Source organism: Gavia stellata, chromosome 1, assembly GCF_030936135.1.
Source record: "Gavia stellata isolate bGavSte3 chromosome 1, bGavSte3.hap2, whole genome shotgun sequence".
NCBI classification, from domain to species: Eukaryota; Metazoa; Chordata; class Aves; order Gaviiformes; family Gaviidae; genus Gavia; species Gavia stellata.
In genome coordinates this window covers 60,539,984-60,567,187 of record NC_082594.1, presented here as the reverse complement: position 1 = coordinate 60,567,187, position 27,204 = coordinate 60,539,984, and the positions used below count along the sequence as shown (strand labels likewise).

Below are 27,204 nucleotides of genomic sequence, written 5' to 3'. Positions count from 1 at the left end.
CTTAAAGCCATAAATTAATTCTTTACTAGAAGGGTCAAGTCAGGACCTTGTCCTTTTTTCCCTCTAGGTATGTTAAGCTTAGTAGACCTGGTTGTCTCTATCAGAAACTAGTCAACGTATATCCTTAACTATCAAGAGTGCAAATTTAGACCTGTGGAATACAATTTTTTCCTGTTTTTACAATTACATATGGAGTTTTCATTACAATTGCTTGGTTACATGATAAAAAATAGCAGAAGATAAAAATATCATCTTACTTAGGTAACTAAACAACAAAGACAGTCTAAAATACTGCTTATTGCCAAAAGGTTGTTCTTGAACAGTGAACAAGGAATAAAAGGAAAAATGGTGAAGGAGTAAATTAATTTGATCTATTGGCAATTTTTGCAGATAAAAACATCACTACTTCATTCTTCACTCACGCTTGTATAGTCCCCAAATATGAATTAAATGATACAGTTTGCCATTACCTCTTGCCCTCGACTGAAGACAAAATCACTCCATTAGAGAAAAAAAGCCTTGGATAAAAAAGATCAGGATCAGAATTTAATTTGCTAGAAACCATGATACTACATTAAAAATAATCTGCAACTTGATTCCAAAGTTTCTGTAACCTCAAATAAAAAAGTGATACAGTCAACTGACTGATAAAAATCCAACTGAGGCTTGAAAAGCTTGATACGTCTTTGTAACTCTGCCCTACCTAAGAAGTGAATTGCTTAAAAAATGCAATCCCCTTGTGCAAAGATTAAAATGCCTGTTAGCCACATCTTAGCATGGCGTTGTATGCTTTTCCAGGATAAAATCCCAGCTCACAGCTGCAGGCTTTAGAAACATGTGTGTAAATAAAAGCTTTTGTTTTTTCATTAGTTTGATCTTACTGAGTTGGCTTTCTCTGAAGACAATTAAAATCTTCAAAACATGTCTATACCTTCAAGGGCAATAAAGGGTATGTAGCAACTAACTAGGTGCTACACAGACTGTGAAAATACAACAGGCACTGATTAGTTTCACCCTGTCTGTGGAGAGTATCTAGGGGCCATTGCTAGCTAATCAGAACGGGGTTGGAACGCCATTTCTTTATTATTTCATAAATAAACCTAGACTTCATAAATAAACCTAAATTATTCCTCTGGTGGAAATACTGTGGAAGGAAAGACAGGGTAGATGGTATCAAAGGAGACATTGGGATAGGAGAGAGAAGCCATAACCAGATAGGCATGCGGAGTCTGCTTTTTTGGTGATGAAATTATGTACCTTTGACCTTCAGTTCATATGCTGTCCATTTTTTCTGCATAAGGCCTGGTTCAACATATGGTTATGTACTGCAGAGGTTTGTTAGAAAGTAAAACAAAATCTAACAATGATAAGCTACGTGCATAAGCTTTTCAGCTTACAACAACCTAACCAAGTCAAGCACACCATTAGTTTATATTTACTTCAGAAGGCTCCAAACCTTACATAAGGTATCAGAGGTTTTTATACTGATGAATCACAGACCTTAGAGACTTGAATCTACCATCCTTTTTGTCCTTTTCCTTCAGCATACTTTGATCTCTGCATGCACATAAAACTAGTTTTTTACAGAGAAGCATCTGGTCTATTTTGGAATATGGCACCATTGGACAAAACAAGGGGAAATAAAAGCTAGGAAAAACCTAACGATATAAACCAGCAGCAACACAGGTGGGGGAAAAAAACCTGAACAAAACAGCAGAAGGAGAATTTACTGGAACTAAATAATTGGTAATTTTTTATCATATTTGGTACCATATGTAATGGTTACAAGCAAATAAATATATATGGGATCATTGGCACATAAAAATTATTGCCCTCCACTCACTTTATTTTAGGCAGTTACTGGAAATCTTGTACTCTATTCCTGGATTTGGACTTCAGAGGACCATTCTGGTTACCCTCATTTAAAATCTCTACCTAATCCTAAAAAAAGTTCTTTTTGCCTTCAAAGGCACTTAAATAAATAGAATTTATTTTGTTCTCTGTGTAAAGATAAAGACAGATAAAGCTATTTTACACAAGTATTCTCTCTCTTTATAAACACACACATGCAGATCATGCACTATTATCAGAGTATGAACAGTTTAAGAGCAGTTCTGAATCCTCCTGTATGCATACAGACACAGTATGCATGTGTACATCTTGAAAAATATTCGTAGCACCTTCTAGCTCAAGGACAAGCCTCCCTAGTAACACAGGCAACAACATTCATAATGCCATAAATGGCGTGTATTACACTGTATTTAATTTCCAAGTGCCTATCTTATAATGAAATGAAAGCACAGTTTGAATTTTGGTTGCTTTTCTATCTATCAGCAGAGTTCACTCCATGTTATTCCCTTGCCTTTCCTATCACAGATGAAATTTTTCTTCACTCCTTCCTTTCCCTTTTTATCTCCTGAATTACTTCTGAGTTCTCATCCTGCATTTCTTTTTCATTTTTGCTTCCTTGCCAAAATTCTTAATAACCTATTTTTCTTTTTTCTTTTGTTTTTTTTTTCTGTGTCCTCCATCTTGCTCTCCTCTGTGCCACAAAGCGTTCACATTTCTTATATCCTACCAAAGACAGACACACTAAGCTATGAATAACCTTAGTGAGTTACCTTGTATAATCCTCTTTGCAGTTCTTCCAAAAAGAGGAGGATGTCACAGGATTTCTTAATTCTTTAACCTCCTGCTTAGCTCATTTTTGTATCTGAAATTCCCACTTACAATTTGCAAGCTAAATTCTTGCAAATATGGTTACCTTTATCTTAAGTCACACATTCAGTAAAGACATTTTGTAGGTCCATAAAGTTAAATTATTTTGTAACAGCCTGTATTAATCTTCACCATTTTTCTTGTACTCACTAAAATACATACCTGTACAAATCTCTTCTGTCTCATCATCTATGCATTCTCTGTCATCACATTCACAAAATTTACCATAGACCAGTCCATTTCCTTCTGAGTTTGTGCATTTACACCTGCCACACTGACATGTGCCTGTAAACATTTAAGACAGTACTCAATAACTGCAGTTTATGGAAAGAGTTTCATTAGTCCATCAGAGATGGTACATATTTTATTTCTGAGAAGGCTAAAGGTCATCCAGCCAAATAAAGACACACAGAAATTACCCATATCAGCAAAAAGCCTAATCTTAGCTGTAAATATATACAACATTCAAGTGGTTCTTTCTTAATAAGCAGCATCATATTTTCCTAAGTAAAATTCACTCCTAGAGTTGTCTGATTTCATACACCTGAGGTATGACGCCAACTTTGGAAATTATATCTTCTGCCTACTGAAAGGAGAAAATTTAACTTAGCTACCTTCTCAAGAATGAAGCCTGGTTTTGTCCAATTCCACAGCCATGTTACAGGACAGTAACAAGGCATGGCTATCGACAACCTGAAAATATGTCTGCCTAAGTTCACAAAGTTCCTTTGCACTCCAGTCCCTTTTCTACAGTTACCATCTGGGGATTAAAATTTTTAAAGTACAGCCTTGGAGAAAAAGCCAAGAATCAAAGGAAGAAAACATTGGTGAGGAACATCTGCATAAAGAACTTACGATCAGATGTCAGGAAAAAAGGACATCATCTAGAAAGCAATTACCACAGCAATACATTAATTATACAACAGACAAGCTAATTGTGGAGAAATTCATTCATAGCATTATTAAACAAACCAAATGGTTGGACTTGATGATCTTAAAAGTCATTTCCAACCTAAACAATTCTATGATTCTGGAAGCATTACAATAGCATATCAACAATTTTACTGCAAAGTGCATGTTAAAAGCACCAATTCTGTGATATTTACTAAAACTCTTGATAGTATTCTTTATTCACATTTTAATATAGTTTTTATCAACCACTTGCCATTTGCACACCAATAGCTTCTTTTTTTCCCAGTTGTATTGATGTCCACATTACAAGTTATTTCATTCATCTGAAGAATCGTAGGAACCTCTATAATAATATCTTGTTATTTCAGGACTCAATCTAACTTTAAGCTTTTAGGGCTCATTTTTCTTCAGTTTGTGGGTGATGTCTCAGAAAAGAGTAGATCTTGAAAGAAAGTTAAGAGATATAATAAAGACACTTGCTGATTTGTCACAAGTAGGATTGGGTTTACCCATGTCAGACCAGTGAGTGGTTTGAGAACACGGGTCTACCTGAGATTCTCCCTCAATGTAAGTACCCTCAGGACTCCCAGATACTTTGGAAGTGCAGAGCTGTTTTTTATCACAACATAAACCACAACAGGAAACTTTCTGACATAAGGAAAAGCCAGAGCGCTGAGGTGATGCAAAGGATGGAAATGGGTTTGCAAACAGATCTCTCTTCTGCCACCTCTGGTCTTGTCACACATTTCCTTCTTTTTTTGAGTAGTGTTGCCCCCTCACCTCAGTGGCTGTCTCTCTCCATTACCCACCCTCCCAAACAAAAAAAGTTTCTTTTGTTGCTCCCAGGGAAGAAAGAATCCCCCCGTTTCCCTCAGAGAGGCTATCTGACCTGGAGTGCAGTTGCCAGGGCAAGGCAAACAACTGCCTTCTCCTCCTCCTTCTGAATATTTCTAGTTTGGAACATAATGCCTGATAACATACAATAGCCATAAATAAACATATTAAGGAGTTATACAGTTAAAAAAGAAAAAATACTATAAAATCCCATTAGAAACAAATGTATTACCATGCCAGCTGTATAAGACACCCCTTTTCCCTACCTCTATCACCTTTATTAAAATTGTAAGGGTAGGAACTTTGTGCAATACTATGTTAACTGGGGCCCTGAGGTCGATGGACTTGCACAAGCTGTTTCAGCAGTCACTGGCATCACTATGCCAGCAAGTATAGATTTAGAAAAAAAGGAACTTAATTTACAGGACTCATACTCCTCAGATTACATCCATACATATTCCAGCAAACATGGTTATTGACACAAAAGAAGTCCTCCAAAATAGAACTTCTACGCTGATATTACACAACTAGTTTGCAGAAAACATTTTACTTTTCACCATTACAAGTATAGTACAAGTTTTACTAAATGTCGTATTAATCCAAACAAAGAACAGAAGAATGGGGCTCTGTGACGTACATCACCCATCTAAAAAAGTAAACTTTAAGAACATTTGCAAGAGCTAATATAGTAAAATAATAATAATACAACTGATAACATAAGTAAGCTCCAGAGCTAGAATTATTTGCTACAATTACTTGGAAAATAAATACAAATAAAATTTTTGAGAAAACTGTTTTGTTTACAGATAATTCCCAAACAGAAAAAAAGAAAAAATGGTAAATTGATTCATAAATTGGGCATCTAAAGAGGTTGAGACAGACTGTGTCCTAAAAGTGTCCATTCCTTCCCACTGACCAGAAGTGGAAATTGCTCACATAGAGAATCTCAGTTTAGGTAGAATGCCCTAGTTGCTCTGACAAATGATTAGGAACAGTTGAATTAGAAATGTTAAATTTTAGGTAGATCTTGATTGGTTCATGAAAAGAATTACAATAAATTGTTAGCTGTGTGACAGTAGAGGACTATTCTTGCAACAACTCATGGCATCCCTTCCCATCTTTTATTGGCAATTAAAAAACAGAGCTCAGACTCCAAAGGCAATGTTGGCAGTAGATTGAAAGGCAATCCCATCAAGATAAAATATGTATGGCTGCAGCCCATCAGTTACCCCAAACTTCCTAGCCCATCTCATTGAAATTCCTGTCCTGTTTAATACGAGCAAAACTGAAAGCATTTATTCTTCTGATCCCACAAAACTCCCCTCTTAGCCACTTCTAGTGGCTGTTCAGCTACACTGGTTTTCCTGTGAAAACTCAGTGATAAACAGACTGGGGCCACTTCTAGCCAAGGAAAGAAAGAGAAAAAAAGGTCTTAACATTCCTGTTAAGTACTTTGACTGATCACAATGAACTATGCTTATTTTTGGGAGTCAGTTTCTCATTTAAGTGTCTCTCATTCGTTAGCCAAACAATCATGAGTTTCATATAATCTGTATTATTGCCATAAATGAAATGTATCATTTACTCAGTAGGCCGTACGCTTAAATTATTATGTTAAATTGGTTTCACATCTTGTTGTGAGAGCCTAGCTTCTCTGTAGCAAGTCCCACAAATCCCTTGGGTTCTTTGCTCATGTCAGCAACTACCTTGTGAGAAATTTAGTTCTATGAAAATGTATGGACCCAGAGAGAAATTAAAGACCAGCAACAGGAGCAGAAGTGAGGTTCTTGAACCATTCTCTCACTCGGAGATCAATGTAATGGAAAAACTGGAAGGCAGTTTCTGGTCTCAAACCTTGATTGGCAGCAAATGCCCTTCAAAATTTTACCATTGTGCAGTGAAGTCTTCTAAAAGGCTGTTTCTTTCCCCTCTGAATTTTTAAGGAAATTATTTCCTGTTTAAGTTAGGATGAGTTATAAAATTAAAGAATTAGAGAAAAGAGAGTTACCAAATCAGGAAAGTGAAGATGGAAGTATCACATTAAAATGATTCAGCAGATCTGCCACTACTGTTTTTAATAATCATTGTAACAGCTCAAAAGTGTCTCAAAAACTCTATAGCTTATAAATGTCCTGGAAAAATACTTGCAAATGCCATTTCTGCATGCTATAAACACAAACACAAAAAAATGACATCACTTTCTGTGTTAATGCCATTACCGCAACCTTTTGATGGGCAAAATACATGACACAGCAGCAGTTTCATGAACCTAAAATAGCCATGGATAAACTAGAGTACTAAGGCAGGCATTCTGAACCAGTGCATAGCATATGCACAGGAATTGGCCTATAGGAAAATTAAGCATTTTAGTATGCATACAGTTATTTCTCAGTCTCTTGAAACATACTCTACAAAATTCTTAATTAGTAAAGAAATTACAGTGATGCTCAAGATAACACAGGGAGAACACCGAGCCATCAAAAGCAACAAAAGACACCTTACCTGCACCAGAACAGATGATATCTTGAGAATTCTTACACATTTCATTGCTTTTCTTCCGTGTAAGATTGCAAGTAGTTGGATACTGACAAGCTTCGCCATACCAGCCTTCATCACATTTGCACTTCCCACAGTCACACTTCCCATGGCCTAGCAATGGAAGGAAAGAGTGTGTCAAGTCCTTTTTTTTCATTCAGAAAGTGATATTTTCTAATCCAGCTTTTAAAATAGATTCCATCAATTATAGTTTTAAATAAATATGATTAACAGGTTCACTTAAAGTAATTTATATGCAATTAAAAATAGAAATGAATAAATATGATCTTAAATATGAAGAGACACCTGAAATCACTATGACTTTGAAATCTAATGTATGTCATTTTGATAGGTCTACATATGAATGCTTATTTTAAGAAGGAATACAGAACTAAGTCACCCTGTATGAACAATGGGCTTTCTTGTTACTTTCATCTCTTTCTCATTCCCATGTTTGTTTACAACAAAACTCCAAGTGCAGAGATTCCATTCACCTCCTTGGCCAGCTATAGGCAAAGAACAGCTAGAAACTGCAGCCTGAGGACACAGGATTAGTTATTACGGTACAAACCCTGAAAAGGAGCATGGCAAGGGCCAGCTACAGCGACAAGCAGTAACTCCCTCATACAGCAGCAGCTGCAGCTCCCACCTCTACTGGAAGGTGCAAATCCTTCTCCCTGAAGCCTCTGCTGGCTTCTGGTTCCTCCAGCCCTCTCCCACCCACTTAGACTCTACCTGGCTGCTACCGCAAAACTGAATTTTGTCTTTAAATATTGACAAAATATTGGCAAAACAATATATTTTGATAGCCATAGGACTATATATACTTATGATTATTTGCTAAGTGTGAAGTATCTTAAAGAACCAATGCAGCTGCTCAATTATTAGGACGTGGCATGCTAGCCTTCTATCAGTTGAATACTACATTGCCTAAAATTTGTAATATATCTAATAGCATGAAGAATTATAAAAGTAAGGAAAGTTTGTTTTTAAAAATTCTTTAGTTTCTTTAAAAATACCCAAATATGCAGATGAACTGACAATTTACACTATTTATGTTGCAGATAAGTATTGTGTTCCACACTAAATTCCAGGTGCATATTCCTATCACTTAATTCTTTAGCATTCCTTTACAATTTTAGAGAGTAAATGTGAAAACAATTGCAAATCTTTTAAACAAGAATATTCAATTTTAAAATAAATACCATTTTAATGTATATCTGATTGACAGAAAAAGATTCCCTTCCAATCACTACATCTCAAAAATAGAATGTTATTGCAGTCTATTTTAAATGCATCTGTTGCCTTCAGTTGCCTGCCTGAAAATACAAGCTCAGTCTACTGCCAATAAGAAGGAATTTAAATAACTGTTGTAAATAGAAAATTTTAAAGAGAAAGACTTGTATCTTTTGTTGCTCAATAAAATTTTGTTTGCCTTCCAAGATGGTCCTAAGACAAGATACAATTCAATAGCTGAAAAAAACATAGTTCAAAAACATGAGAGAATCATGTTCGTTTTTGGTTTAAAACAGGAGCTGCCACCTTAAAATTGCTGAATAACTCTCTGTTGGTAAAGGACAAGGAAAAAAAAAGTAGGATATAAAATATATAATAAAAACTTAGTCTTCTGATTAATCTGCTTCACTAACAGGCGAAAGTATAAACCATTCTGGAAAATGGTGATAAGTCCTAGAGTAGCTTAAAAAAGCTAAAGACAAAAAATAACCATCTCCTTATATTTTCCTTCCTGTCAAGGATTACTTATCACAATGGCTTTGCATTTTCCATGTTAGGCACTCTTGTGATTTAACAGTTTGATGTCTGCTGGTAAATAAAAGATGCTCTAATAAAAGGAGGACTGATTTTCCTGTTCCCATTCTAAATGACACAGTAAGGCAGAAGCCACTGCTGGTTAGTACTGATGGTCCAGCAGCACTGGACCACTATCAGCACTACCAGCACTCTCTCAGTTAGAGATGCACTAATCTAACTTACGGTGCATAAAGGAAAACAACTAATTTCACTTAAAATTCATACAGCGTGCTTAACAAAAATGAATAAAAGACTTCCATAAGAGTAGTTTTTTGGCTTTATTTAACAAGAAAATACAAAAAACTGAAAATAATGAAATTAAACTGAGAGAAACAATGGAAGATCTCTTGCATGCAACTGAAAGCAACTATAAGGAATTTAACTACTATGAATTTGTAAGATTCTATTAATGATTTTCACCTTGATCACCCACTTAAAATATCCTAATTCAGTCAACTGGATATCTTTTTAATTGTAAAGCAATGGCAATATTTTGCCCAAAAAATTGGGTGAGAGGGCTATATTGAAGTGTAGAAGGCCATAAAACTACCTGCAATAGCTTGTATAACTCACTGTATCTTCCCTGTTACATAGATGATGCAGTAGATGTGAAAGTCAGTTTGACATAATAATCCTCGTGCTTATTTCCCACATCCACATGTACCAATCTCCTGGTCTTCCTCACAGCAAAAATAGTGATGTGATGAACTATAAACCAAGTATGTGATAAGCTGTAAGAAAATTAGAGAGGGTACAAAAGGTTTCTAATTGGTTTCCGATTCCTTTCAGAAAGTTTTGTGTAGGATTCCTTTTGTTCTATATAAATTTCTGTACTATTTAGAAAGCAAATAATATTATGAAATAGTAAATAAGGAGTAAATAGCACTATGAAAGCTGAGAGGTGATGTTGTAACTTCCCAGAAAATAAATTATACTAAGTGGTAGACCCACGTATCTGCAGATGTGATACAACACAAAAGTGAGCTACAAGACCTTACTGAATAGTTGGTCAAGAAAGCTGTATCGCAGACTAAGTGATGACACATTCATTCCAGTTTTAAAATATGACTGTAACATGAATAAATGCTAAACATAAATAAATCAGAATTTCACTTTAAAAAATCAGAAAATAAAGGAAATAATGAAGACTCAAGGAAGTGCTAGAATTCCTTTAAGAAAAAGACTGTGGCTGTGGGCTGTGAAAAAATTGCAGCTTCAAACATGTGGAAAAACCTTTTATAACAAAGGGCTCCATTTCTAACTAGATGAGCAGTCACCTCAGAGAGTATATCTGGAGTATGCAGAAAGCTTGTAAAATGAAACTAATATGCAAGGAAAACTGTCAGATGTCAGAAAATATATGGAGAAAGCGAGAACAGAAAATGTTAGGCAGGGTCAGATCTTGCAAAATTGCAAGTACTAAAATGTATTTTCATCATCCAAATAAAAAGAGGAAAAAGAGTGGCTTCACCAAGCAGCAAAAAGCAGTTAAGATTAAAGATAATTTCCAGACAGTCCAAAACAAAATTAATATGGGGATGTTGAGTACAGTAGCAAATGCAGTGTGGCTAATGATACAGACTGTGGAAATGAAAATTACTCATCTAAGATGAGAACAAAACAAAGACATAAAACTGTTTTTAAGGAAGCATCTAGACCAGGAGGGCGAGACCCCATAATCTCTATTTGAGAGTACTTACAATACTTGCACATGAAAGGCCAGTTTAATAACAAAGCTTTTGATGAATTTATTAGGCTAGCAATCAAATGTCTGAAAAATAAAAAAACTAACTTTTTTTCGTTTAAGAAAAAGGGATATACATGATCCAGGCAACATAACAAGCAGCTCTGACCTCATAAGCTGTGCAAGGATTTGAAACAAATTATGAAACATTGCATAGCTAGAGACACTGAGGTAATGAAAACTGGATTATAATGAATAACAGCTTTATCCCAAAATAGACTATCATTATGCCAAATCAACCTGACATCACTCTTTATAAGATAACTGATATTTTAAGGAAAGGAACACAGGAAGTCTAGCTGATATCATCATATATGTTGGATACAATGCCACTTAGGAAAAAATTATTCTGGATAAGATACTCTAGAAATGTAAAAGAATCACAACTTGTTTTAAAGGAAGGAAACAACATTAGGACCAAAAAGGATATTACTGGGATAGAAGAACATTACTAGTGATGCTTCAAAGGATGTTTTTGGAACCAAACATGTTTTACTGATATTCATACAAAAAATCAGAGTATGCTAACAACATTTGCCAATGACACAAACCTGTAAGCCCTCAGTAGAAAGGTGAAGATGGAAAATCATACAGAATGAACTAGACGGACAGTCTGAAGGACTGAAGTAATAAAAGTGGATTGAAACTAGAAATGCAAAGCACAGGGTCACACACCGGGGACAAAGAAAGGGTGCTATAGGCTAAGGCCTCCCCAGTTGGAAACGGGAGCCTGAATGTATACTCATGTCTGCTGTGGAAAGATAGTATCACTAAGTCTTTAGCTGAAAAGAGTCTGAGATTTACCAGTTGAAGATATATCAGTAGGGACAGAAAATGGTAGCAAACTTGCCTTTGAAATGCTACATGTAATTTATGTAAAATGGACATTGGCCCAGTTTAGGCTGAAAAATTAACATTAAGTCTCTAAACCTCAGAAGAATGAATCAAGTTTTCCAGGGAAAACACTTGTAGAATTTTAGCCATGTGCAAAGTTGCATTAGGCTTGGAATTAAAACATGTCAGCGGAGAGATAGTAATTTAAAACACAAACATTTGGCTCTGATCACATGCTTGTGACCTTATACTCTTAACTTCATTCTAAGTGCAATCTAAAAATGTTTTTCTACTACATGTTTGCATACCTATAGGTCCAAGAGCCAAGACACAAAGGTAAAATCTCTGACAAAAAGTTCTGAAACCACATCTGAACTGTATGTATTCAAGGCACCAATTTGGAAGCCTGATTTTGCTAGGATTCATCTGTAATCCATCATGAGAGACAAGCACTTCTACAGAGTGACTCAGGTCCTGTGTGGGCTGAATAGTCCTCAGAGGTTGGCTGTCTTTCTTCACTGAACTACCGGGAAGCATACAATGATTGAATAGGATACAAAAACTTAACTGGTGGGATTTCGGAGTTTGGTGCATCACTAGACATGTATACATGCAAATAAAAATTAGTTTGTTTATTTTCTTTTGCTTCACTTATCTATATAATAATCTATTTCAGGTTTTAAATATTCTGACACACTTTGAATAAAAAAGGAGAAGGATATCAGCTTAGTTATAGGTTGAACTCCATCAGTTTATGAAAAAAAAATACTACATAATTATTGGGTAGACCAAAAACTGAATTTGAACACTGCTTCCATTTCTATGTGGCTACAGAAATTGTAGCATTCAGCAGTGCTATTGCTATTTCTGTGCCTTCCACTGGAAAAGATTCTCTCCATCTTTGTACCAGTTTTGGTTTAGATTTTTTTATTTCATACTAATGTTCACTATGGCTGAAAGCTCTGCTACATCCTAGTGGTTAATCTTTCCCTAGGCAATGCAAACAGTCAAAACAAATTACTTGTTTTGTTACCTACCATGCTCTTGCCACCTAAGAGCATGTGTGAATGTATACATGCCTATGTGTTGTGATTATCTTGTCTACTGAGCAATGGTGGGGCACAAAAATGCAGACTCCTTGGAAACACTTAGCAGAAAAGAAAAATAAGAAAAGACTGATCTTGAGGTTAAGACCTCAAATTGAAAGAAAGGTAACTGGGTTCAACTCTTGGATCTTCCATTTTCTGGGTAACTGGCACAGAACAACATCACCAGGGCTCCAAGAGATGAGCTTAAATTCTCTTCTCTCTAAAGCCAATAATGATAATTAACTTTGTCATAGAAATTTTAGTAAGGACAAATTTCTTGGTGTTTGAGAGCTTTCAGATGACATTAGGAGAGTATGGTTAGAGATATCTAGTTTATAGAACAAACAAACAAAAAAAAAAACCGAGCAATGAGACAACATAGTTATTGAAATTACGTCTTTGAAATTACATTCATCCTTTTTCTCAGTAAGATGAAAAGATCACTCCCTGTCTAGGGGCAATTGTAAAACTATAATCACGTACTTGTAAAACTGCAAGGACCAAACTCTTAAATAAATCCTTGGTTCATTAAGCCAACACTATTGGAGATACTGCTTTTGGTAGAATACCTATTTGTGTGGTTGTGCAGCATTAGTTATAGCACAGTAACTCTCACTACAAAAGAAGTCTCTTACTGGAGTACAAAGGTCCAGGCTGTTTGACCAGACATTAAAATACGCTCAGATGTCCTCACTGTCACTTATTTTTAATAACTAAAGCCCAATTATTCTAGGTAAGAACACAATTGGGGGCAGTTCTCATTTTAAAATTGTAATGGAATCCATTTCCTGCAGGCAGGTGAGATTTATCACAAGGATTCCTCTCTATTGCGTAAAGTCAGCCATCAGAAGGAAATCAGCGACTGGCATAATAATTGAATTGGGCTCATTATTATTCATTTTAAGGAACCACTGAGTGATTCATGAAGTGCTTTTCAAATCTAAAAAACACTTCATGAAATAGGTGAAGAAATATGAAGAACTTGTTGTTATAGAGTCCTGCTTTAAATTGGGATGTTAGATAGGAAGGATGATTGAGTTTTAAGTTGAAGATTTGGGGAAAGTAAAAAATTAAAACATTGTTCTGCACTTTCAACCTAGACCAGCACAGTGAAGATGTTTTTAATAGTTCTTTCCAACTGGATGACTTTCCTGTAGTTAGTGAAGCAGATTCTGCTACTTTACACCAATGTAAAGCTAGGGTAAGATTAGCAAAATGGCCAAAATAGTTACATTTGAGATTCTCAATAACTATGCCTTGCATTCAGCTGAAGCATATCGCTGAGTCTCTTTTTTCAGAATTGTTGGAGTTGCAGTTTCTGAAAAACTTGTGGTTTCTGAAAAGAAAAAGTTGGTATCATTAATTTTTTTTTTCTATGTCAATATGCTTGAAATGAATATCTTTTTAAGGTTGGGGTCTTGGTTGTTTATGTTGCACCTCTGATGAAAGCCAGCCATCTTCTAGACCTTTGCAGTATACCCTAGGGACTCTGTCCCTACCGAAATTAGGTTCAGCAATGCTGGGATTTCCACAAAAATACTGGCTCCTTCTTTACATCCCAATCACTTGTTTCTCTTCCTATGCTGACACTATAAGGCTAAACTACAGATTGGTTAAGGGACTGATTTGAATTTAGAAACAACTCAAAAAAAAACGGGGAAATTTGAAGGAAAACAGCTGCCTAATGATAGTAGAACATTTCAAGCCAATTTTGCCACTCAAGTCCCTTTATCACCAAGCCACACCCCTGGTAAGAACTGCATCAGAGATTTTCAAAGCGACACAGTAAGCCCAGAGGACTTTAGGGAGGAAAAGAAACTTAACCTTATTTATTTCTCAAAAGGCTATTAAAAATGACAAAAACTTTGAACTTAGATGTTCTTACATTAAGCCGATTTCTCTGTGTTTATTTAGGGTGTCCAGACCTTGAAGTAGCCCAGAATAATGGATAAGAACATTCAGCATCAGCCTTTGGGCAGCCTGGGAGAGCAACAAAGTCGCTGTGACAAGAGCACACAGGATCTGTAAGACAGTTTGCCTCTTAGCTCTTTTCAGTGATTAGATTCCCCCCGCCCTTTAAGTCCATCTGAAATGGATTTTCAAGCTAAAACAAAAAGTGGTGACAAATCATCTCGATTTAGTTATTGCTGGATGCAGTTCAACAACAAAAACATCACAAATGGTGTTAAATTGTAACTCCAATGGGGGTAGTAGAGAACAGATAAAAACAAACCAAACTACTGTATATACTTCTTAAGGAACAGCCCTCTAGTAGATAAAGAAAAAAAAAAAAAAGTCCTATTGCATTTGTTGTGCTATGTGTTGCAGGCATTGCTTAGCGCAATGTTTTAATAAACAAATATTCAATAGTGTTCTAAAAGAAGAAAGTCAATCAGAACCCACATTACAACATAAAAAATATGCCAGAGATGGGTGTGAGGGCATGACTACTGATGTTATTTAATTTTCAGGTTATAAATCAATTAACTGTAATAGATATTTCTGTTATACACACTCTGCAATATTATTTCCAGCAATACCCTCTTTGTTCCATGTTGACATAAGGAACTTAATACTTTGGTGTGTTCTCCATCACCACAGTTTTAAAATCTCCTACTCATGTCCCAATAAAAGTTGTGCAAACAAGTTGATTTTAAAGTACTATTGATAAATTAGGAGATGAAAAGTATCAGTATTTGCAGAAGAATATTTTCAGAAAACACTTAAGGTTAACATCAGCAGCATACATGATCTGTAAGTAATGTGCTCTCATTAGATAAAAACTGTCATTTATTACAGTAATACAAATGAGAAACTATGGATCAGATCAAACAATGCTTTAAAATCAGTATCTTTAGAAATGGAAATAGACTAGAAAATTAAACTGGAATTAAAAAAATAAAAATCAAAATGTTGCCCCCTGGAGGGTATTTTAGACATTAAAATTAATTAAACAATATCAGTAGAAAACTATTTCTAGAAGATAAAAACATCAGACTGTTTAAAGAATTCAAACTTTTATGTAATTTCTTTAAGATAGGAAAAAAAAAATCCAAAAAAAAGAAAGAGAATACTCTCCTCTACTAAAACTACAGTTATCTTTCTCTTTTCAAAGAGGTCATCATGCATGATTTTACTTAGTCTTGAAATTTAAAACTACACTTACTGTCAGTTGCAGTTCCACTGCCAAGATTAAAATTTAAATTACAGTAATGCTTATAAAAGACTTTAATTGCACATGCTGGTCATAGATTGTTTTTAATATTTACTACCCTAATCCTCTATTTCAGAACTTCAGATCAACAATTTCTAAAAGAGGCCAGGAAGGATTTTTACTTTTTTACATGGTATACTACTTGGGGTATTTTTTGGTTTTTTTTCTCTCTCACTGTTCTATTAAGTACTGAAGATCAGTCACAGCAAGAGATAGATCTAGGCGAGATTGTCTCCTATGCTCTTAAAATTTCTCTGCATGCAACACTGTGTGTGTCAGATAAAATAGTTATATAGCCTTTTCTATATCTCCATCTACCTGTTTTTGCTTAAAAGCCAAATAAGGCATTAGAAACCAAGTTTTCAGAAAACATGTGTTAAAGCAGTATAATATGGAGGATCTAATCCTATAGTGCTTAATGGGCATGTTTAGTTAATCACAGACTTTTAAACCAGAATAACCCACTGTGGATGTCCAGACCCATCTCTTTTATCCCTTTTCCCTGTTCTGGGCAAAGGAGTCATTTTCATTTTAAATTACCTAAATTTCACAGAATCACAGAATCACAGAATCACTAAGGTTGGAAAAGACCTGTAAGATCATCAAGTCCAACCACCAACCAACAAACACCACCATGCCCATTAAACCATGTCCCACAATGCCACGTCCACACATTCCTTGAACACCACCAGGAATGGTGACTCCACCACCTCCCTGAGCAGTTTATTCCAGTGTCGCACCACTCTCTCAGTAAAGAAATTTTTGCTAATATCCAGCCTGAATCTCCCCTAGCGCAACTTGAGGCCATTTCCTCTTGTCCTGTCGCTAGTCACATGGGAGAAGAGACCAACACCCACCTCTCTGCAACCTCCTTTCAGGTAATTGTAGAGAGCGATGAGGTCTCCCCTCAACCTCCTCTTCTCCAGACTGAACAACCCCAGCTCCCTCAGCCGCTCCTCATAAGACTTGTGCTCCAGACCCCTCACCAGCTTCGTCGCCCTTCTCTGGACACGCTCCAGCACCTCAATGTCCTTCTTGTCGTGAGGGGCCCAAAGCTGAACACAGTATTCGAGGTGCAGCCTCACCAATGCCAAGTACAGGGGCATGATCACTTCCCTACTCCTGCTGGCCACACCATTTCTGATACAGGCCTGGATGCCGTTGGCCTTCATGGCCACCTGGGCACACTGCTGGCTCATCTTCAGCCAGCTGTCGACCAACACCCCCAGGTCCTTTTCCTCTGGGCAGCTTTCCAGCCACTCGTCCCCAGGCCTGTAGCATTGCATGGGGTTATTGTGGCCAAAGTGAAGAACCCAGCACTTGGCCTTGTTGAACCTCACACAATTGGCCTGGGCCCATCGATCCAGCCTGTCCAGATCCCTCTGCAGAGACTTCCTACCCTTGAGCAGATCAACACTCCCACCCAACTTGGTGTCATCTGCAAACTTGCTGAGGGTGGACTCAATCCCCTCATCCAGATCGTCGATAAATATATTAAACAAGACCGGTCCCAAAACTGAGCCCTGGGGGACTCCGCTTGTGACCGGCCACCAACTGGATTTCACTCCATTCACCACAACTCTCTGGGCTCGGCCGTCCAGCCAGTTTTTTACCCAGCAAAGAGTGCACCTGTCTAAGCCACGAGTCGCCAGCTTCTCCAGGAGAATACTATGGGAGACAGTGTGGAAGGCTTTGCTGAAGTCCAGGTAAACAACAGCCACAGCCTTCCCCTCATCCACTAGGTGGGTCACCTGGTCATAGAAGGAGATCAGGTTGGTCAAGCAGGACCTGCCTTTCATGAACCCGTGCTGGCTGGGCCTGATCCCTTGGTTGTCCTACAAGTGCCCTGTGAGCACCCTCAGGATGAACCTCTCCATAATCTTCCCCGGCACCGAGGTCAGGCTGACAGGCCTGTAGTTCCCCGGATCCTCCTTCCGGCCCTTCTTGTAGATGGGTGTCACGTTGGCAAGCCTCCAGCCATCCGGGACCTCCCCCGTTACCCAGGACTGTTGATAAATGATGGAGAGTGGCTTGGCAAGCTCCTCCGCCAGCTCCCTCAGCACCCTTGGGTGGATGCCATCAGGCCCCATAGACTTCTGAGTGTCCAGGTGGCACTGCAGGTCATTAATTGCTTCCTCCTGGATCATGGGGAGTTTATTCTGCTCTCCATCCTTGTCTTCCAGCTCAGGGAGTTGAATACCCTGAGGATACCTGGTGTGGCTGTTAAAGACTGAGGCAAAGAAGGCATTAAGTACCTCAGCCTTTTCCTCATCCTTGGTGACAATGTTCCCTCCCGCATCCAGTAAAGGATGGAGATTCTCCTTGGCTTTCTTACTGTTGTTAACGTATTTATAGTAGCATTTTTTGTTATCCCTTACGACTGTGGTCAGATTGAGCTCAAGCTGGGCTTTTGCCTTTCTAATTCCCTCTCTGCATGACCTAACGAGGTCCTTGTACTCTTCTTCAGTTGCCTGCCCCTTCTTCCAAAGGTGATAAATTCTCCTTTTTTCCCTAAGTCTCAGCAAAAGCTCCTTGTTCAGCCGGGCCACTTAGTTAATACTAAATTATCCATCTGCTAAAGCCTAACCTTGCTTTAGGTAATAGTTTCAGGTTGCAGAAGATCATATAACATTTGGCAAGTTCAGTTACTGGGAAGCAAGTGATTTTCATTTTACAATCATTTTACTGAATAATCTAGCTAATTGCAATCTTCACACTTCACATTTTACATCACAGTCTTTGAAATATTCATTGACATATGGTATCAATGATATATGCATTGGTATATGTCATAACTAGAGAAAATCACAAAATAAAAGAATCACAGATGTGGAGGTCATCAAGTCCACCCTCCCTGCTCAAGCAGGGCCACCGAGAGCTGGTTGCCCAGGACCATGCCCAGGCAGCTTTTGACTATCTCAAAGGATGGAGACTCCACAACCTCCCTCGGTAACCTGTGCCAGTGCTCAGCCACCCTCACAGTGTTTCCTGATGTTCAGAGGGAACCTCCTGTGTTTCAGTTTGTGTCCATTGGCTCTTGTCCTGTCACTGGGCACCGCCAAAAAGAGCCTGGCTCTGTCTTCTTTGCACCCTCCCTTCATGCGTTTACATACATTGATGAGATCCCCCCAAGTCTTCTCTTTAGGCTGAACAGTCCCAGCTCTCTCAGACTTTCCTCATAGGAGAGGTGTTCCAGTCCCTTCATCATCTTTGTGGCCCTTCGCTGGACTCTTTCTGGTAACTCCATATTTCTCATGTACTGGGGAGCCCAGAACTGAGCACAGTAAGTTAAAACACTTTCATCAGGCTGTTTACCGAAACTGAAATATTTAAATAAAATTTTAATAACATAAAATGTTATTTAAAATAAACCATAAGGTTTTGAAAATGTTATTCTAGTTAGTGGGGAGAAGAGGGGATGACATGAATAAGAAACAAAACTGAAGAGAATAAAACATTTTCATTTCAGCTACTTGTTTTAAATGTACTGTGTTCTATGTAGTTTTGTTAGATTGCTTGCAAAATTATGAAATAAAATAAATTTCTTTTTAATATCAAAAAGTTTCAATTGACTTAAAAAGATTTTTTTTTACATTAATTTCATGGCAAATTATGAAATCTTTTTTGGTTATTATTTAAAAAAAAATAATGTGCAAGACATGAAAATTTCCAAAACTTTGCTACTCCAATTTCATTTTTTCCAGTTGCAAGACCCAGCAAGGGTAATACATGGTTTTAGTTAGCATTTTTACATACTGGACAGTGCTCTGAGACCAAATTGTCTTTCATAGCTTGAGTCTTTCACTTGAAGAGTATATAAACCCTACTTTTATGTATGTAAAAAGCTATGTGTTTTATTACTGCATACGTATAATTAGTATAAATAAGTTTGTGTCTATGTATACATACACATACTTCAGGAATAAAAGACAATATGCATTTTTCCTCTATCTGTACTAAAAGGGTACAAATTATAAGAACACACACCCCCCACACCCGCCCGATACTGCCAATTAGTGGCATTTCCTTTTTCCCCCTATTGGCTTTGAATTCAAATTCTGTGTAAAGTGAACAGATGCAATTGTAATAAAAATCAATTAGATATTGTGAATGATTAAAATGAAGGAAAGCAACACTCAGTTGAGTCAGCTCCAGTTTGTTACCCCAGAGGTGGCACAAGTTGATATAATTTTAAATGTGATTCATGCTGTTTAGACAGATGATATAAATATCTCAGGGAGACAGAGATAAATTAGTTTTATCCATCAAAACAGTCTAGAGCCAAGGTTTCTGTTAAAAATTCAACAGTTCTGTGAAAGATTCCTTACTTATTTTTAACCAAATGGTTTCTCATTTTTTGAAGAACAAAAATAATCAACTTTTAAGTAGGAAGATCTTTTAATAGGCAGAAAGAGTATTCTTTGACTTCTCTAGAAGACCACTTTTCCATATGTTACTTTCCCAGTGTAGACTTTTGTACAGATACTGCACATATCAAACAAAATTATACTTGAGACATGAACAATTACTTCCCATGAAATAACTTGCAGCAAAGGAAAAAAATGCAAAGGAGCTTCACATATTTAGCTATGTAGACACTAAAATTTGTAGACACTCTAAAAACTACATTCTTGTGGGAAAGGAAGTTTTACAAACACAGCAGGTTCATGTTTGTGTTTCTGTGCTCAAGAGCTGAAATAACTGAGTTCAGTAAACCCTGTTTCCTGAGTCTGAGCCAGTTCGGTATGTTCTCCAGGTTCACTAGCAAACGCTGGCCCAGACACCCTTTGCTGTCTCCTTTCACGGTCTGTGGCTGCACATGACCTTTGGCCTCCATGAGCCCAAAAGTGATGATCCAAAACTGACTGAAAGACAATTGCTGATTCTCTGTGAGATTAAACAGTTGATGTTTGGCTTCATCACCACCACCCCAAAAAAACCCCCACAAATGCTGCAGGATTTTTATTTTCAAAAAAAGCAGCACATTAATTTATTAACAACTGTGCGCCAAAGGCCTGCCCAGCAGCTACTTGATTCAAGCCAGATCATCAAAGGACTTCTAGACTCCCATTGGCACAAGAAAGAAACCCATGAAAACCTAAAGGCCTCCACAGTTTCACCTCTTTGTCTGTCTGCCAGTAAATCTGGAAACTTGGAAGCCGTATTTGTATCGGAGCTCTCGAGCTTTCCAGCTGTGGATCTTAGTTGCAAAAACAGACAAAAGACTCCTAATGCTTCCAGTCTCAGATATCTATGGTAGTGACCTGAAAATCTAACATTTGGTGGCTATCACAGAATCACAGAATGATAGGGGTTGGAAGGGACCTCTGGAGATCATCTAGTCCAACCCCCATGCCAGAGCAGGTTCACCTAGAGCAGGTTGCACAGGAATGCATCCAGGCGAGTTTTGAACATCTCCAGAGACATCGTTTGAGATAAGCTCTTTGAAAAGCTATTTGAGGAAAGCTCTTTTCCTTCTGGGTTCAACAAATGTGAAGTTCCCAGTGAAGTGCTGTTTCATTCAAAAATTCCCCGCTACCCCTACTGCTGGCAGCACCAATGCGCTGGTCTACAGAGCTACAGCTAGGTGGTGGTGACACGTCTACTGCCTCTCTCCACCTAGTCAAACACCATGATTCCCACCCCAATATCCCCTGGAGCTTTGAAAGTCTGCTCTGATCAAGCATTAGTGACCATACATATAGCAAAAAACCCTGGGGTCCCCTCCCCTGCAAGGTTTTTATTTCCTTCAGCAGTTTTGTGAGCCTGTCAGGGCCCTGAGGGCACCATCAGCCCCCCTGTCTGTGCCCAGCCTCCCAGGGCTGCCCCCAGCCTGCCCATGGCCCAGGTCCCCATCTCAGCCACCCAGACTGTCAGCCCCTGCCCCGTCGACATTGCAGCAGGGCTGGTCTCCAGCTCCCCACAGCCCTGCCCTGCTTAGCCATGGGCCGCCTGAACTGGGCCCACCCATGGGCCCACATCCCGGCCCGGCCTCGGCCCATCCTCATCCCCAGGGAGGTGCCCAGTGCCCGATGGTTAGGACTGCCCTGGTGCCCCCATCTGCCCTTCTCCTGGCTGTTCTTAAAGACAGAGCTGCAGAGACTGCGAACCACCTGCTGAAGAAATCAACCACGTAACATCAGCAAGCGCTCACTGCAGTGAAGTCAGGGTTTTTAAACCCTGGATACTGGAAGACATTTTGTGGAAGAGTTGCTTTTAGTTCATCACTGGGTACCTGAACGAAGAGCAGCACTAGTGGGAAGTTTGTAGCTTAGTTACTAAACTGAAGAGTTAGCTAACGATGATATAGCTAAAATATATCCAGTTAAGTACAAACTAACTTCAAAAGTTACCAGTGAATCAGATCACTGGGGGGAAAAAAGAAAAATCAGGAAGTTCTTTAGGGGTAAAGTTATGTTATACACATTGCACATTCAAAATGAATGCAGCTGGTACTGCAGACTAAGTAGAGCACAGGTTGACACCACGAACTTTGCTTTAAGGACTGGGTGAGCTCAGTAGTAATGTTTGATTTGCTACATATGAAATACGCGGTCAGGCTCACACGCAATGCCTGGCGAGGATGCCACCTGCGTGGCTTTGCACGCAGTCTTAAAGTTCTCATGTGAACATCCTTTTGCTTGACAGTTGAAATGACCCATAATGTTTGCTTCTAAGAAAATCCTGTAAGATGTCTGAAGCCCATAACACTGGTGAACCTCAGCACAGACAGGATCCAGGCAGCCTGCCGTGCCCTGATTAGAGGTCCATCTGATGCTGCACAACTTCAGGTTGCCAGCATCTGAAGAGGCGTAATCTATGCTATCCCCTTTTTCCTTCTTGTGTTATCTCCAATAAAAGCTATTTTAAACAATACCTTATGGAGTCTGAGTGCCTTTCTTAGTGGGATCCATAACAAACACTAGCACAGGTGTGTTACAATTCTCTGTAACATTCTCCAAAAAAAATCAGACCTTCTACAGTTTGCTGGTTAGCAGCTGGTCAAACAAGCTCACAGTAAACATGACAGTTACATAAATATTGCATGGAACAAGTCAGCTGGGAAAGGAAGCTCCACAGAGTACAAAAATGAGTCTTCGATATTATTCACAGCATGGCAAACCTAATGCCCAAAAGGTCAAAATGACAAGCCTGGCACAATCTGTACATGAGCTGCACACAGGAGAACCTACACCTAATTCAAGCCAACCCACTGCACAAGGCCTGTTCGATGACTATGTAGTCACCATTGAGTCAGAAGCTGCATCTCCTTTGCATAGTGAGCTGGAGGGGAGAAAAGGAAACACATGCTCATAAAACAATTACAAGCCTCCCACAAGGACTACACTTAAGTGAAATTTAGTAGCGTCATGAAAACATATCGTTACTCAGTGATTGTTCTTCAGGAATGACTGACTGGTGATCCAATTCTTTTTTCAAACCAAGGATCTCCTAGATGTGCTTTCTTATCTGAAATAATTACATTTAGTGTAATCTATTAATGATAGATTAATTTTTAACATTTGTTATGAAAGTTGTGTATATGCTTTACAAAACATAATTCTCCATAACTTCATAATAAGTATAGTTAGTTAATTGGAATGGATAATAATTTTATTCAATGGTGTGGTTATTTTTTTTTTACATACGTAGCAAATTAAGGGATGTACTTGCACATTCTTCCTATAGCTTTTGTTAAAAAGCTTAGTTTAAAGTAAACTCTTTGTGGGTGTGTTTTGCACAGCAGCATCTCAACAAGAAAGCATAAACAAAGTTAATGAGTTTCCTCAGATTTAAATCAAAAACATATTTTTCAGTCTTTTGGTTAAACAGGAAAGTTCTCTAGTAATTTATGAATCCCTAAGCCAAGATCATAAGTACCATTAACCATCTCCCTTAGACTTGTGTCTGGTAGAAAACCTGGTTCCTCTCTCTCCAGAACAATGCAGATGCACACTTGACACAGAAAATATAAATGGGAAACAATAGTTCAACATCTTGTCATAACATAGATTTAAATTGTTAAATGCCAGCTAGTAACCCCTGAAACTGAGTCACTAATTGCTCCAAAACTTTTGTTAGCATGTGGGGAAAACTCATTACAAAAAGAAGAGGTGTATAAAACTGGAGTATTCAAGCATGTGCTAGCTTGAAGGAATGTTTAAAACCAAACTGAGCATTGCATATTATTTCAATAGTCCATTATTGGTGGGAAAAACACAGGTGCATTGAAATTTCAATTTAGAAAGTTCTGAAAATATCTGACCTCCAAGAACACATAAGAGGGGCATACCCTGGCATTCCAATGAAGAGCATAGGTCAAAAGTGAAATATAATTCTGAGCACATTAATTTGTGCCCACAGTTGTCCACTCTTTTCAACAGTGCCAAATGTTAAACAAATGTTTCTTGAGATTTATTTTGGCTATACTCTTCCCCCACTGCACTGCTAGGTATTAGGTTTTTCTTCCCTTGCTTTTTGAACATTAATCATCTCTTAATACTGTCTAAGCTTTTCCCTAAGCTTTTAGAAAAGATAAACATTTGCAAACTTTTAACCTTTAACTTCAGAGATCGTGGGGTTCTTTATAAGCTTTAAGAAGAATTCAAAGTTCAGCAAAATAAAGACGGATCCTGTTTTCTAGAACATGCCTCAGGTTGACAGCTTCTTCAACAGTCCCGCTGAACCTCCTGCAGCACCTCTTGTTGTTACCACAGTCTCCAAAGTACAGACTTGCCAATTTACCAAGTTCTGCACTGGCTCCTTGGTGAAACTAAAATAGACTTCACTTTCCAAAACATGCTGTATGGTTATTTGGGAAATTTTATCCCTAACCTAACAGAGACAGAAGGCTAAAATATATTGCAATTGCAGTCTTCAAAAAAGGTCAGATCTGCACCCGTAGCATCCTGACTTCTGAAAATGTTCTATAACCAGTGACTGGATTCAATCAGAAGGAAGGCTCAGCAAGTAGAATAACAGGAGGATCGATGAAGAAATAAGGTTTTCAAAACAGGATTCTTTAACAAATCATTGCACCTTCTTTGCAAATAGGAAGACTGGCCCAGAGAAGGAGGTGGGGGATGTGGAAAAAAAGATTACTTTTTCCAGATATTTATTTAGAGAGGCTTATGAAAGCACTCTAGATTAGCCTGGTATCTGAGTATTATTAATTTTTACAAGGCCCTTCAATTCTTCCCATGGAAAAGAATGCACTTGACTTCCTTGCTTAAATTAAAAGCTGGATCACCCTAAGCTTGCCTATACTCAAAGGGAGAGAGATCGGTGGCTCCAGCAAGTGGCTTGGTTTCATTCAGATCTTAAGGAGGCCTGCTTATTTCCTGGAGAAAAAAAGTCTGTACCAGCATGTACAGCATTCTTGCTTTACAGACCCCTAGACATTTTCCAGTTAACATGTTACCCTTTTCAGAAAACTCAGCTCTTTTCTCAAATATATATTAGAACCTGATTTCTTCAGTTGCCTTTGTGAAAACTTTACATATAGTTCATGGCCCCTTGCAGATCTGCACAGCACAGTCTGAAAACCAGCATAAGCATTTTAGCAAGATAGATAGGTTCCTAACTTAGGTGTCTTAGGTACATCACCAAAATTGGGTGCGTGAATATGCTCAGACCTGTCTTTAAAAGGCATGGTCAGACAATGTAGGGAGAGGCAAAGTAATGCACAACTTGTGGAGAGTAGGCACTATTATATTATTTATTCTTTATGTCAGATAACTTCAAGAGCGAAATGAAAAACTACTTGCCCAGAGACACAGTGAGAAAATAGCTGGCAGGTGGGAACAGGGCTCCAATTGCGATAGTATGCACAGATTACCATCCTTTTAAACAAAGAGTAATCAGCACAGTATTATACGGTTTTAAAATATCGGAGACTGCAATTCATGGCAAACTGAAATTAACTCTATTTTTATTCCTTGATTTGAAATAAATCAGAGAAATGTCTTAAACTAGAAGAACTTAATGTATAAAAGGTGAACAGATTGTTTTATTTGCTCTTAAAATACTATGTTTCAGATTCCTAGTGTAAAAAGATTATTTCTAGGTATGGGTGGTATAATTGAACTAATCAGTCCCTTTATATTGTTATTCTCCTTGATGTACATTTAAATGTAGTGCTAATAAGTAATGAATTTAGCAAAAAAAAAAAAAAAATCAATCCAAACAATTGAACGACATTTTCCATTTCTGAGAAACTGTGAAGCACAGGGAAAAATATATCTCAAAGTTCTGAAGTAATTTTGGGTGGAGTCCAGATTTCTTTTTATTTCCGATATTTATATAGTTCCATTGCTATATCATCTTAGCATATCACAATCTACTGTTAGGTGTTCCTGTGGCCATTTACATTCACAATGCCCAAAAATTGTGTGGGGGGTTGAAAATTACCCATGCTTTACAGATAGGGAATAAAATGTACTGGAAAACATGTAAGGCAAGTGAGTTTAGCTAATGTTCCCAAGGTATTGATATGGCAGAGTGAGACAGGCTCTGTCTCCACACTCAGGTCACGTAAGTCAGTTGTCTAGCCCCTACACTTTGCACTGTGCACTTCCTTCTTAGACTGGGTAGCCAGGAAAGAACGGAAGAGAACATACAGAATGAATCATGAAAGCAGAGAAGGAACCAGAAGGGACTGGCCTGCTGAAATCAATGGCAAAACTCACATTGATTTTAACATGTCTGATTTCAATCTCAAGTCTAATCATTCTGCTCATGACACGGAAGTCCTCTCACCTAACGACATGATCAGGGGATCTCCAAAAGCTCAATCGCAGCAGCAGAAAGGAAGGCTGTTCTAACAAAGGATGTTGGGCAGCTTTCAGATCTTTCACATACACAGACAAAAAGACAGATTCTCTGTCAGCTTTCAAAAGAGAAAATTCCTAAGAACTTTGGTGGCAATAAATGAAAAAAGAAGAGAAAAAAAACCCCTCTCTCAAATTAGGGATTCAGTAAACAAGACTCTTATTGTTCTTCTAAGTCTGAGTTTGAGATGAAGACGATGAACCTTTTAAAGGAGACAGTAGAAAAAAAGGAGTCAAACAGTTAAAGAAGTTTCACCCAAACTGGCTTGATAATAGAAGAAATTTTTTTTCTTTTTTTTTTTTTCTTTTTTCTAGTCCTTCTCTTAATTGCACACTTCAGAAACATTTTGAGGGGGAATGTGGGGTGGAAGGTCTAGAAAAACTAAAAGGAGCCAATAAGGGAAGTTGAGAAACCAAATATAAAACCAAGGCATTTCTGCTTCTGACTGAGACACACTAATAAGAACTCTAACACAACGTGTATTGCACTCATAATTCTTCTGTTCATGCTGGTTATTCATGCCTTTTCAAGCATGACATAATCACAAAGCCATCTAGTTACAGCAAGACCTTGGCTAGTCAGAGAATTAAATGGTTATTAATATAATTTTAAAGAAAAGACAAAAAGAAGGAAACTAACTTGGAAAAAGAATCTACTAGAGTCACAGAAATAAGAATAATGCA

At 37.9% G+C, this 27,204-nt stretch overlaps 1 protein-coding gene across 1 annotated transcript in view; it reads right to left on the bottom strand.

Moving 5' to 3' along the window:
- ITGBL1 (integrin subunit beta like 1) overlaps window positions 1-27,204 on the bottom strand; it is a 151,920-nt gene that overhangs the window by 80,142 nt on the left and 44,574 nt on the right. Inside the window, exons 3-4 of the mRNA XM_059823174.1 lie at window positions 6,967-7,113; window positions 2,881-3,003 (exon numbers count right to left, since the gene is read on the bottom strand). Coding sequence (XP_059679157.1) covers window positions 2,881-3,003; window positions 6,967-7,113 — 270 coding nt within the window. The remainder of the gene's footprint in view (window positions 1-2,880; window positions 3,004-6,966; window positions 7,114-27,204) is intronic.